This window comes from Danio rerio, chromosome 3, assembly GCF_049306965.1.
Source record: "Danio rerio strain Tuebingen ecotype United States chromosome 3, GRCz12tu, whole genome shotgun sequence".
Lineage (NCBI taxonomy): Eukaryota > Metazoa > Chordata > Actinopteri > Cypriniformes > Danionidae > Danio > Danio rerio.
The window spans coordinates 6,739,104-6,758,610 of record NC_133178.1 but is presented as its reverse complement, the minus strand read 5'-3'; the positions used below and the strand labels follow the sequence as shown (position 1 = coordinate 6,758,610).

The window sequence follows — 19,507 nt, the reverse complement described above, 5'->3', positions numbered from 1 at the left end:
GAGCAAAACCTCGTGGCGTGCTGCTGCAGTTTGATTCGGATCTTTAGAGGCTTCTTGATTCACAACTCGTTTGAATCAACGAATCAGTAGGCGCGTACCTGAAGTGATACAATATCGCGAGATGGATTCAAATGCACACGGAGCTGTCTGTTGTTCTCGCGATGTTTTGATGTCACACTGATCGGTTTGTTGAAGACGAATCGATTCTCTCCGTCCTCCATTCCCTGAATTTCCTGTACACGGCAGTACAAGGAGGGCAGCGCGAGGTAAATAAAACAAGTATTTTTATGACGTTATGTACATAGAAGTGTTTGTTTAGGTTTTTGTTTCTATCTGATGTTTGTACCTATTTTTAACAATTCCCTTTCCACAATACTGTTATGACGCGTTTTACGATCATCAGCATCTAAAATCCTTGAGTTATTAAATGATATTTTTAATAAAATAACATCTGTTTGTATTTACGTATGTATTATATAATATGATTACATGTGCGAGGTGTTTCAAACAGTGTCTATGGACATGAGTAAATTAGATGTTATTCTCTGTTCTTGCTGGCGTTATCAGTTTCACGCAAATTTTTTCTTTTTCTAATTGTCAAGACAACACCATCATAAAGTTTTCATTTTATTTGAGCAAAGAAGATTGTAAAAAAAAAATGTGTTGTACTTTCCCATTCACTGCGCTAAAATGTAAAAAGGGTCCATAACAGTACATCAACCAAATTATGATATCTTTCACTTTATTTAGGACTAATGATGGGTTAAGACATGTACTTAATCAAAAACTAACCTTAGGGGTAGTTCACCCAAACGTTACATTTACTTACCATTTAATGAGTAACACAGAATTTAAATGTGTACACTGAACTGCAAATAATCTTTACTTCAAAGTCTGTAATGCCTGCACATAGCCTTTTCCCCTCTGCGCTTTAATTATTATCACTATAAATGATCACAATCTCCCATATGATCTGATCATAGTACTTTTGTTTGATAGTAATGTATAGTGTCTGTATGGTATCTGAAAATGTTTAGTGTGTGAAATTGTTGGACAACCACCACACACACATAAAACAGCAAAATAAACATGTCTACAGCTTACTAAAAGCCTTTATGTCTGTTCATATATTTTATATAAATGCAGAGCAGCAAGACCCATGGGATTTCATCAGCCACTCACCATCAGAGTCCTCAGTGGAAGCTGAGAAGAGCAGAAGAGGAAGCCAAGCAAGAGATGCCAGAAAAAAGGGGGAATGAAATATTGTGTTATTTTGCTGTCTGAGTATAGGCAGGTGCAGTGGGTAGCACAATCGCCTCACAGCAAGAAGGTCGCTGGTTCGAGCCTTGGCTGGGTCAGTTGGCATTTCTGTGTGGAGTTTGCATGTTCTCCCCATGTTAGCGTGGGTTTCATCCGGTAGCTCCCACAAGTCCAAAAATATGTGGTGACATTGGGTAAGCTAAAATTGTCCGTAGTGTATGTGTGTGAATGAGTGTGTATGGATGTTTCCCAGTGATGGGTTGCAGCTGGGTGGCAACACAGTGGCACAGTAGGTAGTGCTGTTTCCTCACAGCAAGAAGGTTGTTGGTTCGAGCCTCGGCTGGGTCAGTTGGCGTTTCTGCGTGGAGTTTTTCCTGCGTTCGCGTGGGTTTCCTCCGGGTGCTCCGGTTTCCCTCACAGTCCAAAGACATGCGGTACAGGTGAATTGGGTAGACTAAATTGTCTGTAGTGTATGCGTGTGAATGGGTGTGTATGGATGTTTCCCGGAGATGGGTTGCAGCTGGAAGGGCATCTACTGCGTAAAACATATGCTGGATAAGTTGGTGGTTCATTCCACTGTGGCGACCCCAGATTAACAAAAGGACAAAGCCGAAGAGAAAATGAATGAGTATAGGCAATGATAGACAGGACAATGTTTGATTAAGATGAAGTGTTTTAAAATGCTTATTTATTAAAATAAAGGTTACAAAGTAAAGAAGAAATATATTGTGTGTTTGTATATTTATTTCACTGCCTTCAAGATTTTACATTGTAAACTAAAGGGAACAAGGGGGGAACAAATGTTGTATTTACCCTTTAACTACAGGTAACAAGAGAGGAACAAAGCTTCACTTTAATTTACAACCCTCAAATGTGGTATTTACCCTGTAAGAACAGGGAACAAGGGGGTAACAAGGGAGGAACAGTGCTTCACTTTAATTTACAACCCTCAAATGTGGTATTTACCCTGTAAGTACAGGTAACAAGGGAGGAACAGTGCTTCACTTTAATTTACAACCCTCAAATGTGGTATTTACCCTGTAAGTACAGGTAACAAGGGAGGAACAGTGCTTCACTTTAATTTACAACCCTCAAATGTGGTATTTACCCTGTAAGTACAGGTAACAAGGGAGGAACAGTGCTTCACTTTAATTTACAACCCTCAAATGTGGTATTTACCCTGTAAGTACAGGTAACAAGGGAGGAACAATGCTTCACTTTAATTTACAACCCTCAAATGTGGTATTTACCCTGTAAGTACAGGTAACAAGGGAGGAACAGTGCTTCACTTTAATTTACAACCCTCAAATGTGGTATTTACCCTGTAAGTACAGGTAACAAGGGAGGAACAATGCTTCACTTTAATTTACAACCCTCAAATGTGGTATTTACCCTGTAAGTACAGGTAACAAGGGAGGAACAGTGCTTCACTTTAATTTACAACCCTCAAATGTGGTATTTACCCTGTAAGTACAGGGAACAAGAGAGGAACAATGCTTCACTTTAATTTACAACCCTCAAATGTGGTATTTACCCCGTAAGAACAGGGAACAAGGAGGGAACAAATACTGTATTCACCCTTTAATTACAGGGAACAAAGAGGGAAGAAGCTGAACTTTAACACACTAGTGTATACGTGAACACTAAGAACAGAGTAAACTACAGCAGCAGTTTTTATTGATTGAATACCAAATTACTAGATTTTTCTATAAAGCATCAGCTATACATTTACTGAAATGCAACAGTTGGCCCCCCTGTGCAAACAGCAGTAAAGATGCGATCCTGTTTTAATCTACATTGAACCCTGACGGTAGGGTATATCATGCAAAGTTATTTGTTGATAGTGAGTTATGGAGACATTGATGGCTTTGGTGAGATCGACGAGTAAACATAAGGTAAGTAGTGTATGGAAATATATTTTATATTGAATTGCAGATTTAAAATGCATACAGTATACAATAAGGGTTCATAATTTCACAGGTTGTAAACCTTTTATTCATTAAACACCCCGTATAAAACCCAAGCACTGAATAAGAGTACTAATGTACTCACGCAGGTGCATGTACAGTACATTTGCAGATAGCAATAGGTTGTCACCATCCTTGCATAATTCTTCATATGTATACAATACTTGAAGAAAAGTACATCATAAACGTAATATACTTACGCGGATCTTTGCTTGATAAATATCTTATTGTTACTCCCCTATTACGCATACATTATGGTTTGTTCTTTTGCAATTTAAGGAAAAGTACAACGTTATTTCACAGTACTTACGCGGTACTTTTCATGCTGAATATCTGGTTGTTACCCCCTTATTACCCAAGCATTACAGTTTGTTCCCTTATACCTAAGTAAGCGTTATTTATACTTACACTATACGTACAGAAAAGTACACCGTTATTTCACTGTACTTACGCGGTAATTTTCGTGATGAACATCTGGTTGTTACCCCCTTATTACCCAAACATTACGGTTTGTTCCCTTATACCTACACATACGTTCATTATACTTACACAGTACGTACAGAAAAGTACACTGTAATTTCACTGTACTTACGCGGTACTTTGCGGGTTGTAAAAGAAAGCGTTACCTGCAGGTGTCTGTATTATTAGTTCCAGGTAGAATGCCAGCTGTGAGGTGTAAAGGATTGTGGGTGGCGTAGTCCTCTAGTGGCGGGCGTGGGCACCACCAGCTGATAATTGTGACATAATCATAGTATACAATCAGAATATAATACAGAACTTACACTGCTGGGATGTGGAGGTGAAAGAAAGTTTATTCTTTAGTTGGCATTTCTGTGTGGAGTTTGCATGTTCTGCCCGTCCATGTTGGCGTGGGTTTCCTCCGGGTGCTCCAGTTTCCCCCACAGTTTAAAGGCATGCGGTACTAAACACGCTAAATTGCGTGTGAATGTGAGTGTATGAGTGTTTCCCAGTGATGGATTGCAACTGAAAGGGCATCCGGTGTGTAAAGCATATGCTGGACTAGTTGGCAGTTCATTCCACTGCGGCAGCCCCACTTAATAAAGACACTAGGCTGAAAAGAAAATGAATGAATGAATGAATGAATGAACAACAGTAGTAAATGAGACATGTTTTCTTCAGCACTAACATCTGGAGTGTTTGATTTGGGTTTTCAATTGAAAAGGATGTTAAATGTGTGAGAGTAGATCTGGGCTGTGACAAAGGAACAATGTGCTTCTCAGATCCTTTAACAAACACACATCTACACATGCCACAGCCATATCACCCTGCAGCCCAAGACCGGTTACTCACTGAAGCTAAGCAGGGCTGAGCCTGGTTAGTACCTGGATGGGAGACCACTAGGGAACACTAGGTTGCTGTTGGAAGTGGTGTTAGTGAGGCCAGCAGGGGGTGCTCAACCTGTGGTCTGTGTGAGTCCTAATGCCCCAGTAAAAGTGAAGGGGACACTACACTGTCAGTGGGCGCCGTCTTTCGGATGAGACATTAAACCGAGGTCCTGACTCTCTGTGGTCATTAAAAATCCCATGGCACTTCTCGTGAAAGAGCAGGGGTGTAACCCCGGTGTCCTGGCCAAAGTCCCTCTATCGGCCCATACGATCATGGCCTCCCAATCATCCCCATCCACCGAATTGACTGTATCACTGTCTCTCCACTCCACCAATAGCTGGTGTGTGGTGAGCGCACTAGCGCTGTTGTCCTGTGGCTGCCGTCGCATCATTCAAGTGGATGCTGCACACTGGTGGTAGTGTGGAGAGACCCCCCTCATGATTGTGAAGCGCTTTGGGTGTATGGCCATACACAATAAATGCACTATATAAATACACATTACATTACATTACATTACATTACATTACACACATTCACAACCACCTTCTCTGAGTCTGTCTTTATTTTTGTGTGGCTTGTCTTCCTCTCTGAAGGTCTTACTGTTTAATATTCACTGAAAGTTACACTTTATATTTAAACCACATTACATGGGTAGTCTCTAACCTCCTGAGCCGCAGATGACCAAATTAATGTAGTAAATTTGGTCTTAAAAACGCACAATAAGGCTCCAATGTGGTATGAATTCAAGTCAAGTCAAAGTCAGCTTTATTGTCAATTCAACAACATGTACAAGACATAAAGACCCTTGGTGCCTAACATATAATATTAAAACAAAAAGTAGAATTTTAAAAGGAAATTACAATAAATACAATTACATGTATAATATAATCTAAAAATATAAGTAAAAACAAATTGACATAGACAATACAGTTACACTTAAGGGCACATGGCAAGGAGTGCAAACCAGGGTTTCGCAGATGCAGAACAGTATATAGTGCAAAAAGCTTGTAAATACCCACATAGCAAAATTTATCTGGCCTAGATCAGTCACACAACAATCAGCTTTTGCTTGGCCCACATGCCGCAGTGAATTACATGAGTGGACCAAGTCTGGCTTCCATACAAGGGCCAAACATGGGCCATATCTGGGCCAAGTGTCAGCCAAGTTAATAACTCATAACTGGGCCAGATATGTTGGTGTGTCACGACTGCAACGAACCTGATAAACCCATGAAGCATTTTGCTTTATGGCCATGCTTTTTTCAAATTTTTTTCTTTCCTCAAAAATCATTTGAATGTATTTTAAAATTGTGTCAAAATAGGCCAAACTTACGTGGCCCACATATATATTTTTTAACATCTGGTCCAGATACTACATTTGCTATTTGACCCAAGTCTTGTGTGCCACCTTAAAGACGGTGCCACCTCTGCCAAACCCGGGTCATGTTTGGCCCACATGCTGTATGCTGGTACCGGATGAATGCCTGCTGTGCCAGCTTTATGCCAAATCTGAGCCAGAATTCTTTGCTACCTGGGTATGATAAAGTGACAGTGTCTTAATAATAAACAGGGAATTCAGAATACTTTGACATGAAACGTAAGAATGAACAAGGCTAACCCATTCAACACAAGGTGTTCACCGGACACTACAGAGATATGAGAAGCATCAGGGTGTAAACTCTTCTCAGACAGCCTGTGACCCAGGAATAACAGTTCTGACTGTCTGATGTGCCACTTTATCATGTTTAATTAAGACCTGCTTAATCATTTCAAGGATTGGAAATTGATGTGATGTCCCTGGAGCATTGGATCCATGACCATGATGTCATCAAATGATCTCCATACTGACCTTTAAAGAATTCTGAAGTCAGTCCATCGTGTGTAATAAATGCAGTATGGTTTGGACTGTTCTTATACAATGCTGCTTGGGAATGAACACTTTGGAGGTCTATTGTGGAAGTTGGCCCACACATTCGTAAACATCTGTAAATGTGGAAGAGGAAAGTTGTTCACTACCCCTGCCTTGTCAAGCTCATGTAATTCAACACAGAGATGAATCCCTGTCTTGTTTTGCCACTAACAGGGAGACCCACACTGATGCATCCTCAATGCAGTCTGGATTATCTTGTTGGACAATCTTCTTTAATTCCTTGGACACTTAACTAAGGACAAAGAAAGGTAACCACTATAGATTCTGCTGCACATGCTGAATGTCAGACCAAACATGGACACAATGCACAAATCCTACTTTAAATCCTAGTCTGTACTTTAAGTTTACCGTAGATGAGACAGGATGTGCACACTGCTCTGTACTAACTGGTGAAAGGGAACTTGACTGAAAAACTACATAGACTTTGGAAGTAAAAACAGGGCTGATCCTGTATTACAGAATTCAGACATCTTAAGACTCTCGAAATCTCCAGGTGTCTTTCGCATATTCATAGTGGCTCCAGCAAATGAGATAAAATTTCCCAGAAACAATGTAGAATAATAGCTAATTTTGGTATAATCCCTGATCAAATAACCTGTCTTTAATGACCAAGTGCTCCTTCAGATCCTGCTTAGTTGATTTAGTTGTGTTTGCTAAAGGTTGGACCTAAACTTTGCAGGAAGGTAGAAGTCGAGCACCCCTGCTCTTGAACATCTTCTCAAAGTCACATACCCCACAATTTTTTTGCTGTAGAGCTCTCCAAAAATGTAACTACACACCACAACAACACAGAGAGAAAGATCTGTGATTGGCCAGCTTGATGTGTGTGGGAGGGGCTGAGAGCCGTGGGAGTGGAGCAAGAGATTTTAACAAGTCCCGAGTCCCACGAAGGAGCTCTGAATGAATACTTTTGCTTTATTTAATTTAGGATTAAAGTTGTCGAACATTTGATGGTTCCACCTCTTTCCTCCCTGAAAGAGTGAAAGCTTGTACTACTGTTACAGCAGCATCATATGGATAAAAAACTCAGTGAAACATATAAACACCGCAGCCTACTAGCATTTCAGAAATGTTACTGAAGAGCAGCACAGACTAAAGTATAAAAGCTGACATCAGCATCAGGTACACTCACCAGTCACTCATCAGAAACTGCTGATCTACTGGATTTTTCATGCACAACCATCTCTAGGTTTTACAGAGAATGATCCGAACAAGAGAAAATATCCAGTGAGCGGCAGTTTTATCAGAGGTCAGAGGAAAATTGCCAGACTGGTTCCAGCTGATAGAAAGGCAACAGTAACTCAAATAACCACTCATTACAACTGAGGTCTCCACAACAAATCCAACCTTGAATCAGATGGGCTACAGCAGCAGAAGACCACACCGGGTGCCACTCCTGTCAGCTAAGAACAAGAAACTGAGGCTACAATTCACACAGGCTCACCAAAACTGGACAACAGAAGATTAGAGAGAAACGTTGCCTGGTCTGATGAGTCTTGATTTCTGTTGCAAAATTCAGATGGTAGGGTCAGAATTTGGCGTCAACAACATGAAAGCATGGATCCATTCTGCCCTGTATCAACAGTTCAGGCTAGTGATGGTGGTGTAATGGTGTGGGGATATTTTCTTGACACACTTTGGGCTCATTAGTACCAATTGAGCATCGTGTCATCGCCACAGCCTCCCTGAGTATAGTTGCTGACGATGTTCATCCCTTTATGATCACAGTGTACTCATCTTCTGATGGCTACTTCCAGCAGGATAACACACCATGTCATAAAGCGCGAATCACCTCAAACTAGTTTCTTGAACACTGGACTTAAATGGCCTCCACAGTCACCAGATCTCAATCCAATAGAGCACGTTTGGGATGTGGTGGAACAGGAGATTCGCATCATAGATGTGCCACTGACAAATCTGCAGCAACTGTCTGATGCCATAAAGTCAATATTGAGCAAAAACTCTGAGGAATATTTCCAGCATCTTGTTAATTCTATGCCACGAAGGATTAAGGCAGTTCTGAAGGAAAAAGCGGGTCCAACCCGGTACTATTAATGTGTACCTAATAAGGTTGCCGGAGAGTGCATGTACAGTGGTGATGTGTCATGGGTTAAGGTGCTCACACAATGTAGAAGTACACATTGGTGACAGGTTTACTTTTAGCAATAAAGGTACAACTCGTGCATCCTACAAATATAAAGAATTTCATATTTGAAGTGTGATCAACTTTGAAGATGTTTACTTCACGTTTCTCTAACTCATTTTATTTAATTTGATAACATGCTATTTGTCAAGTCTGATCAGCTTTGGCTCTTTCTGCAAAGTTCAGCTCCAACCTGAATGAAACTAACCTGCCTGAACTTTAAGTAATCCTGAAAACCTTATTAAAAGTTTTCTTTATTTTGTTGATTATAGTTTTTGCAGCATTGTGTTTAAAAGAGTTTCAATTTGAGTTCATTTTGAATGTGTTTTGTTAAAAGTTAACCTGGAATCCTGATGTTGTTTAACCTGTTTCATCACACACCTAAATAACATCAGAAGCTCCGCAAGGCCCGTGCAGAGACTGTCCAAAGGGCATGTGCAGGATACATTTTTTGAAGAGTGGGGGGGGGGGGGGGGGGGGGGGGGGGGGGGGGTTGTCGCGCGCGTTCTGATCAGCTGTGTTGTCGCGCGCGTACTCGGGCGGTGTTGTCGCGCACCTACTGAAGAGCGGGACCGAGGGTATGTCGCGTCGCGGGGGTACTTTTGATCATTTTGGAAGGGCACATTCTATCCAAGACTAAAAAGGGCATGTGCAGTGCACAGGTTGAGCCCTATGTGTGCACGTGCCTGAGCTCCGCCCTTTTACAACTTTGATCAGGAAGAGACTGACTTATTATTGCTGCTTTCTGTCACACTGACTCTCTTCATTTCTGTACTGGATTTTAATAATGAGAGATCATTGGAGAATGAAGACAATCACAACAAACACTTTCAAGAAGCATTTTTGAGATGTTTATTTCTGAATAGGCAGCAGATCAGCAGAGTCATTTTTAACACGTCATTCAGAAAGTGAAAGTCAGGTTCAGATTACTGCAGCTCAAACAGTGGAAATGGCTTCACTAAATGTGTCTGCAGAAGAACTTTCTTGTCCCGTGTGCTGTGAAATCTTCAGGAATCCTGTAGTTTTATCATGCAGTCACAGTGTGTGTAAAGAGTGTCTTCAACAGTTCTGGAGAACCAAGACAACTCAGGAGTGTCCTGTTTGCCGGAAATCTTCAAGAGATGATCCTCCATGTAATCTAGTGTTAAAAAACCTGTGTGAGTTGTTCCTGAAGGACAGAAATGAGAGATGTTCATCGGGATCTGAGGAGATCTGCAGTTTACACAGTGAGAAACTCAAACTCTTCTGTCTGGAGGACAAACAGCCTGTGTGTTTAGTGTGCAGAGACTCCAAACAACACGACAATCACAAATTCAGACCCATCAGTGAAGTGGCTTCATCATACAAGGTAAGACAATTGAAGTATTTGGTCATGAACACAGATATCAGTTAAATCAGATATCATTCTTCTTTGCAGAACAGCTTTAGTTTGTCAACATTAATACAACATTCACACTTTATAATATGTGGCCTTAACCAATGTGTACTTACACTGAAAATAATAATTTGTTACAATGTAGCTACTTATTGTGTAAATACACGGTTTTACATTGTACTTTTGCTTGATTAAAAACGTACATACAATTACACGATTCACCATCCTTCCATACCACCACAACCTTACCCCTATCCAACCTTAAGAGCACCAGAAGTGTGCTGCAATACACACAAAATCAGAAAACTTTGGCACAGTGTGAAAAACGCAAATAAAAAAAGAAAGTAGTTCCTAAACTTTTCTGTATTTCTAAACATACTTTGACTTGTAATTCTCTGCAGACAATACAACAAATATTACTTAATGTGTTCCTCATGATTTTGTGTACTTTTTTGTTTGTTTGTTTGTTTGTTTGTTTGTTTAATAAATACATTATTGTGTTCCTCATGATTTTGTTTTGTTGTTTTTTTGTTTGTTTTTTAATAAATAAATTATTGTGTTCCTCATGATTTTGTGCTGTTGTTTTTTTGTTTGTTTGTTTGTTTGTTTGTTTGTTTGTTTGTTTTTTAATAAATACATTATTGTGTTCCTCATGATTTTGTGCTGTTGTTTTTTTGTTTGTTTGTTTGTTTGTTTGTTTTTTTAATAAATACATTATTGTGTTCCTCATGATTTTGTGTTGTTTTTTTGTTTGTTTGTTTGTTTGTTTGTTTAATAAATACATTATTGTGTTCCTCATGATTTTGTTTTGTTTTTTGTTTGTTTGTTTGTTTGTTTTTTAATAAATACCTTATTGTGTTCCTCATGATTTTGTGTTGTTGTTTTTTGTTTGTTTGTTTTTTAATAAATACATTATTGTGTTCCTCATGATTTTGTGTTGTTGTTTTTTGTTTGTTTGTTTTTTAATAAATACATTATTGTGTTCCTCATGATTTTGTGTTGTTGTTTTTTGTTTGTTTGTTTTTAATAAATACATTATTGTGTTCCTCATGATTTTGTTTTGTTTTTGGTTTGTTTGTTTGTTTGTTTTTTAATAAATACCTTATTGTGTTCCTCATGATTTTGTGTTGTTGTTTTTTGTTTGTTTGTTTGTTTTTTTAATGAATACATTATTGTGTTCCTCATGATTTTGTGTTGTTGTTTTTTGTTTGTTTGTTTTTTAATAAATACATTATTGTGTTCCTCATGATTTTGTGTTGTTGTTTTTTGTTTGTTTGTTTTTTAATAAATACATTATTGTGTTCCTCATGATTTTGTGTTGTTGTTTTTTGTTTGTTTGTTTTTTAATAAATACATTATTGTGTTCCTCATGATTTTGTGTTGTTTGTTTGTTTGTTTGTTTGTTTTTTAATAAATACATTATTGTGTTCCTCATGATTTTGTGTTGTTTTTTTGTTTGTTTGTTTGTTTGTTTGTTTGTTTTTTTAATAAATACATTATTGTGTTCCTCATGATTTTGTGTTGTTTTTTTGTTTGCTTGTTTGTTTGTTTAATAAATACATTATTGTGTTCCTCATGATTTTGTTTTGTTTTTTGTTTGTTTGTTTGTTTGTTTTTTAATAAATACCTTATTGTGTTCCTCATGATTTTGTGTTGTTGTTTTTTGTTTGTTTGTTTTTTAATAAATACATTATTGTGTTCCTCATGATTTTGTGTTGTTGTTTTTTGTTTGTTTGTTTTTTAATAAATACATTATTGTGTTCCTCATGATTTTGTGTTGTTGTTTTTTGTTTGTTTGTTTTTTAATAAATACATTATTGTGTTCCTCATGATTTTGTGTTGTTTTTTTTTTGTTTGTTTGTTTGTTTGTTTTTTTAATAAATACATTATTGTGTTCCTCATGATTTTGTGTTGTTGTTTTTTGTTTGTTTGTTTTTTTTTTTAATAAATACATTATTGTGTTCCTCATGATTTTGTGTTGTTTTTTTTTGTTTGTTTGTTTTTTTAATAAATACATTATTGTGTTCTTCATGATTTTGTGTTGTTGTTTTTGTTTGTTTGTTTGTTTGTTTGTTTTTTTAATAAATACATTATTGTGTTCCTCATGATTTTGTGTTGTTGTTTTTTTGTTTGTTTGTTTGTTTTTTTAATAAATACATTATTGTGTTCCTCATGATTTTGTGTTGTTTTTTTGTTTGTTTTTTTGTTTTTTTTAATAAATACATTATTGTGTTCCTCGTGATTTTGTGTTGTTGTTTTTTGTTTGTTTGTTTGTTTGTTTTTTTATAAATACATTATTGTGTTCCTCATGATTTTGTGTTGTTTTTTTGTTTGTTTGTTTGTTTTTTTAATAAATACATTATTGTGTTCCTCATGATTTTGTGTTGTTGTTTTTTTGTTTGTTTGTTTGTTTGTTTTATAAATACATTATTGTGTTCCTCATGATTTTGTGTTGTTGTTTTTTTGTTTGTTTGTTTGTTTTTTTAATAAATACATTATTGTGTTCATCATGATTTTGTGTTGTTTTTTTTGTTTGTTTGTTTGTTTGTTTAATAAATACATTATTGTGTTCCTCATGATTTTGTGTTGTTGTTTGTTTGTTTGTTTGTTTGTTTTTTAATAAATACATTATTGTGTTCCTAATGATTTTGTGTTGTTGTTTTTTTGTTTGTTTGTTTGTTTTTTAATAAATACATTATTGTGTTCCTGATGATTTTGTGTTGTTGTTTTTTGTTTGTTTGTTTGTTTGTTTGTTTGTTTGTTTGTTTTTTTAATAAATACATTATTGTGTTCCTCATGATTTTGTGTTGTTGTTTTTTGTTTGTTTGTTTGTTTTTTAATAAATACATTATTGTGTTCCTCATGATTTTGTGTTGTTTATTGTTTGTTTGTTTGTATTTTTAATAAATACATTATTGTGTTCCTCATGATTTTGTTTTTTTTTGTTTGTTTGTTTGTATTTTTAATAAATACATTTCTTGTGTTCCTCATGATTGTGTTTTGTTGTTTTTTTGTTTGTTTGTTTGTTTGTTTGTTTGTTTGTTTGTTTGTTTGTTTGTTTGTTTTTTAATAAATACATTATTGTGTTCCTCATGATTTTGTGTTGTGTTGTTTTTTTTATAAATACGTTTTTGTGTTCCTCATGATTTTGTGTTGTTTTTTTTAATAAATACATTTTTTGTTCCTCATGATTTTGTGTTCTTTTTTTTTAAATACATTATTGTGTTCCTCATGATTTTGTGTTGTTTTTTTTTGTTTGTTTGTTTGTCTGTTTGTTTTTTTTTAATGAATACATTATTGTGTTCCTCATGATTTTGTGTTGTTGTTTTTTTTGTTTGTTTGTTTTTTAATAAATACATTACTGTGTTCCTCGTGATTTTGTTGTGTTTTTTTTGTTTGTTTGTTTGTTTAATAAATACATATTTTAATTTGGTTGTTGCTACACATTTCAGAAAAATTTGGATCAGTAAAGCATTTATCACTTTGTTATGTTGCCATTCCTTTTCACAACACTTTAAAGACATTTATGGATGTTAGTGTTTCAGGTGTCATTTTGTCCCATTCTTCCTGCAAACAAGTCTTAAAGTGGGCAGCAGTACAGGGTTTTTGTTATCACATTTTGTGCTTTCACATTCTCTATAGGAGACAGGTCGGAACTGCAGACAGGCCACTCAAGTACCTGTATCCCCTTCCTCCACAGCCAGGACTTTGTAATGTGTGCAGAATGTGGTTTGTATTGTCTTGTTGAAATATGCATGGGCGTCCTTGGAAAAGAAAGCAGCCTATTGTGCTCCAAGTGATGTTTGTAAACAAATTTCGGGAGGAGCATGCGCAGAAGTTTCAGTATCGAATACGTCATTGACAATTATTCCATCATCAAATCAGTTTCTGAGCAACCCCTATATATACCAAAGCTGTCTTACCTGCTGCATCTCACGACTTTAGCATCCCTCCACCACCCCGTCACCTCACCACTTGCATCGCATTCCCGGGGGGAGCGTTCTGGGGCCGGGCTGGATACTTCGCTTGAATCCCAACTCCTCTTTGTTTCCTGATAAGGGGAATAACCCGAGTTGGGGTGTCTCCTCGAGCTCAGAGCCCTCCCCCCGGACAGCACGCCAAATATGCTTTATACTTAAATGAATGCAAGTGTGAACTCGTGAAAATCTCTATGTACTTTTCAGCATTAATGCTGCATCCAAGAAGTGCAAGTTACTGTTGCCAAGGGCACTGACACAAACCCATACCATGACAGACTCTGGCTTTTGGACTTGTTGCTGGTCACAGTTTAGATAATCTAGATCTTTTCTTCTTTGATCTAGAGAACATGGTATCTAATTCTCTCAAAAAATACCTGAAATACTGATTCTTCTGACCACAGTACATGTTTCCACTGTGTCATGGTCCATCCCAGATGCCTCAGAGCCCAGAAACGTCAACGACACTTATGGACACTGTTAACATAGGGCTTAATTTTTGCACAGTACAGTTTTAACTGGAGTTTGTGGATGTAACTATGTTTTGTGGTACTTGACAAAGGTTTGCCAAAGTAGTCCTGAGCCCATACGGTGATATGGCTTATAGATGAATGAGGATTCTTGATGCAATGCCGCATGAGGAATCGGAGATCATGATAGTTCAGCTTAGACTTGCGCCCTTGTCTTTACACACTGAAATTGCTCAAGATTCCTTGAATCATTTACTTATGTTATGCACCGTTGAAGGTGAAATATCCAAAGGTCTTCCTATCATTGAGGAACATTCAATAATGTTTTCATGCATCTGTTGGCAAACTGGTGACCATGCGTTGCAAGAACTAAAATTGGAATATGTGTTTATTTACAAAACATCATGAGGAACACATTAAATGTTTGTTATATTGTCTGCAATAAAATAGTTTAAAAGTTCAATTAAAAAAAGTAAAAAAAAAAAAAAAAGAAATCACAACTTTTTTGTTTGCATTTTCAATATTGTCCCAACTTTTCTAATTTGGGGTAGTATATTTTTGATGTAAGTACATAGTTGTTAAGGCCACTAAATATAAAGTGGGACCGTAGATTTTAATTTCTGAATCGGTTTGGTTGAAGATGCCCACATAAATACTGTATATCAGAGCTCTAAATGATCGTCACTTATTGTTTTATTCACAGTATTTTGATGTTCTATTTTTGTTTTTATTTGTTCAACTCTAGGAGGCACTCAATACAGCACTGAAGTCTTTACAAAAGAAACTCAAACACAATGAAAAAATGATAGTAGAGTTTGAGAAAACATTTCAACACATCAAGGTGAGAAACAGAATCAAGACTGCTGGAGAATTTTTATATTTAATATAATGCGTTCCAGTGAATTATTTTTGTTAATGACTAGCATCAGTCAGCTTTAAAAATAATATATATATATATATATATATATATATATATATATATATATATATATATATATATATATGATGTTGATGTGTGTTGATTATTAAACATGTCTGTGGTTTACTGTGATTTGCTTTCAGTCTCAAGTTGATCACACAGAGCGTCAGATTAAACATGAGTTTGAGAAGCTTCATCAGTTTCTCCGAGATGAAGAAGAAGCTACAATCACTGCACTGAGGGAGGAAGAGGAGCAGAAGAAGCAGATGATGAAGGAGAAGCTGGAGGAGATGAACACACACATCTCAGCTCTTTCACACACGATCAAAGACACGGAGGAGATGCTGAAAGCCAATGACGTCTGCTTTCTAAAGGTCTGATTTCAGATCAGTGATTGATTGATTGATGATGGATTGAGCTCTTGATGATCAGTTGTGTGTTTGTTCTGCAGGAGTTTCCAGTCTCGATGGAAAGGTGAGTGATCTGCTGGTGTCTCTGCTCTCTCTGCTTCTGAATCCTGCAGTTCTGACTCCTGAATGTTCTTCCAGAGTCCAGATCTCACAGCCGGATCCACAGACGCCTTCTGGAGCTTTGATTCATGTGTCTCGCTACTTGGGGAACCTGCCGTTCAGAGTCTGGAAGAAGATGCAGGACATTGTCTACTATTGTGAGTCTGTTCTGTTTTAGTTTGTAGTGAAATACCGTTTAGTTTGTTGTAAATGACAATCATAATACACAATATTTTCAACCGTTTATTCAGGGCCGGGTCACAGCAGCAGTCTATATAATAGAAATGCTTTCTCATGTAGATCATGCCTCTATATTTGGGTAATGCTTCTCATTTCTTCATCTACTGAACTCCACAAGAGAATAAACCATGTCAAGTGTAACTATACAAATGTTTATTAATAAACACGTTCATATAAATTCTAAATCTGTATTGCAGGGGTGGCCAATCCTGTTCCTGCAGAGCCAACTTCCAGCAGATGTCAGTTGCTACCCATATCAAACACACCTGCCTGTAATTATCAAGTGGTGTTCAGGCCCTAATTAATTGGTTCAGGTGTGTTTGATATGGGTATCAACTGACATCTGCTGGAAGTTGGCTCTGCAGGAACAGGGTTGGCCACCCCTGCTATACTGGCTTTTACAGAGTGATCTTTTTTTGAGGGTTTTCATCAGTTGTTTTTGAAAAAGTGTCTATAAAAGAGCTGCATTTATTAGAAGAACATTGTTTATTCAATGAGTGATTAGTAATTACTTTATCAAAAATAGCAGACATTAAAGGGCACCTATAGTAAAAAATCTACTTTTCAAGCTGTTTGGACAGACATATGTGTAGGTATAGTGTATAGACCGTCATATCGGGGTGATATAAACACACCGAGCACTTTTTCTTTTCAATTCAACAGCATAAATAACGGTGGATCAATTGGAGCGGTTTTCAGACCGACCGCAACTTGACGTAGGAGTGCGGTCCCCCCGTCCACCAATATTGATTGACAGGCACATTCCCATATCCTCAGTTTGTCGTTTCACTTCCGCCAATTTCAGCGCGAGAGTCAAAGTGATATCACTAAAGGAACACCCTTGCTCTATTTTTAGATGTAAGGCTTTTTGGGCTCAACACTAGGTCAGCATTCACCACATGATTGCTTTAATCGGAATTATTGTTTGTAACTTTTGGTAGGTTTGCAAACGTGTACTTTTCATTGCGTCTACCTTAAACTTCAGCCGTTTGCATTTCTCGCGAACACAGAAGCTCCCTGTGATCTTAGGTGCAGCTGGAAAAGTGCAAGCACGTTGCCTCATGTGTGCGTCTCTCCATTGGAAATAAAATAAAAACTTGCCTGCAGGTTGCACACCAGAAGCGCCACTCTGCATGAAGCGACGTTGTGCATTTAGGAGTTTTGGGCGTGGGTTTCTGTCGGGGTGCATGCGGGCGGCGCTTTGGGTCAGCGGCTGGGCGCCGTTGTGTTTGTCCTGGTGGAGGCCTGTGTTTGGAGTTCTGGAATGCATGGCACTGCGTGGCATGATGATTCGGGACACATCATGTTTCTACCGCGCCACTGAGAGTCAAAGTTCAGTCAGTCAAAGTTAATTCAGTGTGTGTGGTTATTAGTCTCGGTGTACGAGCTCGGCACCTTAAACTAGTTCACAGTTGGCTGTGAAACTATACAAAGACACAAATGATTTTGTACTTTCTACTTGGTCTGTGTCCGAGTCATACATGTATCCTAGCTTAGCTTCTCTGTGTCTGCCTGTCGCAAACACAGAGCGTGGGAGCTCTTGGCTCCACCCCCTTGTTACGTTGGGTGGGAAGCCGAAACTAATTTACATGTCAATCAACACGCCCCTAAAACAGCGAGCTGTGTACACGCCCCCAACATAACACTTTTGAACACAATAATAAAAACATTTGAACTGTGTGTTGAACTGAACTTAAACTGGCACACTCAGAACAACCATAATATTAATATTAAATCATGAAAAAGAGGTAAACTATGTGCCCTTTAATAGAGGATTTAAAAACACATTCAAACAGTAAGACCGAGTTTAAATGACCTTGATACAATTAATTGATTAAAATGTATCAAATTCTTCTCTGCTTAAGAAAATGAGTGTGTAACTAATAACACTGGCATCATTCAGAGAAACATGTCTGAAATGTGACCAACAGGACGAGTGTCATAATTCATAATAATCTGTGTTTGTTCACTCTTGATCATGATATGAACATCAGAATAAAAGCAGCTGTTGATTGTGTCTCTTCAGCTCCTGTCATTCTGGATTCAAACACTGCTCATCCACGTCTCGTCCTGTCTGATGATCTGACCAGTATGAGGTACAGTGGGAAAGATCAACCTGTTCCTGATAATCCAGAGAGATTTGACTGTTATTACTGTGTTCTGGGTTCAGAGGGTTTTACCTCTGGAAAACACTGCTGGGATGTGGAGGTGAAAGAGAGTGAATACTGGAATCTTGGAGTAACAACAGCATCAAACCAGTGGACGGGACGGGTTTTCTATAACACTGGGGTCTGGAGTGTGAAATATAAACAGTCTGCAGGCTCTGGTTTTGTTGTAAATCAGGATCTTGAGCGTGTGAGAGTTGATCTGGACTGTGACAGAGGAACAGTGTCTTTCTCTGATCCTGTAACAAACACACATCTACACACATACACAACCACCTTCACTGAGTCTGTCTTTCCTTTCTTCTATAGTCTTGGTTCTCTAAAGATTTTACCGTATGTAACTGGTTTTATTTTTAGAACTTTGTAGTGAGACACTAAGAGCAAGAAACACCTACTGGCGTCAGCACATTTTTATTTAATTTTTTTTTTTTGCGTACACCTGTGCAGCTCATTATTGGGAGTGTGTGGATATTCAACCATTTAAAAGCATCTGTGTGAGTATTGAATGCGACTTCTCCAGTGCAGATGAAGCCTTTGTGGTCAGAGAACGTTTCCTTTAGTCCCCGGTTGGCCTGGTTGGTGAGTTGTTTGCTTGTAGTACTACATTAGTTTTAAGTGATCGTCTAAAAAAATGCTGTGATCATTAGGAAATTGTTTGTGTGTGCAAGGTGACAGGCAGTGGTGGAAAGAGTACTGAAAAAGCATGCTTAAGTAAAAGTACCATTACTTGCCTAATAAATGTAGTGTAAGTAGAGTAAAAGTATCTGTTGTAAAACTTTGTCAAAGTAGCCCTTTCTACAGTACTCAAGAGTAGTGAGTAGTGGGTATTACACTGTGAAAAGCTGATGGGTTTACATGTAATTTGTGCATGTGTGTTTAAATGTAACATTCAGTAGTGCATTTAGTTATTGCTCAGCAGACACACAACGTCATAGGTCACTAACATTAAGTTAGATTTAGGTTGTAATGTCAGGTGATTACAATCAATGAGACACGCGGCTGTGCTGATGAAGGGAATCTGAAGTGAATCGCTTTACTTCATTACACACGTGCACACGTTTTAAAACATGTTTAACTTGTAAAACTCACTCTTGATCACGTCTGATGATGATTGATGATCCTAGCGAACTAAATAGACCTTTTATTCCCGGTTGCTTTGCGCTCGTCCTGTCTTGACAATATGATTTTATGCATTACTATGGAGA

At 37.7% G+C, this 19,507-nt stretch overlaps 1 protein-coding gene across 1 annotated transcript; it reads left to right on the top strand.

The window, feature by feature from the left end:
- Positions 1 to 9,342: 9,342 nt before the first annotated feature.
- On the top strand, positions 9,343 to 19,073 carry LOC110437850 (E3 ubiquitin-protein ligase TRIM35-like). Its single transcript, XM_009299148.5, has 6 exons — positions 9,343 to 9,995; positions 15,215 to 15,310; positions 15,532 to 15,762; positions 15,840 to 15,862; positions 15,937 to 16,055; positions 18,164 to 19,073. Exons 1-6 carry the CDS (start codon positions 9,597 to 9,599, stop codon positions 18,667 to 18,669), a joined length of 1,374 nt encoding a protein of 457 aa, XP_009297423.1. The 5' UTR covers positions 9,343 to 9,596; the 3' UTR covers positions 18,670 to 19,073.
- Positions 19,074 to 19,507: the final 434 nt, after the last annotated feature.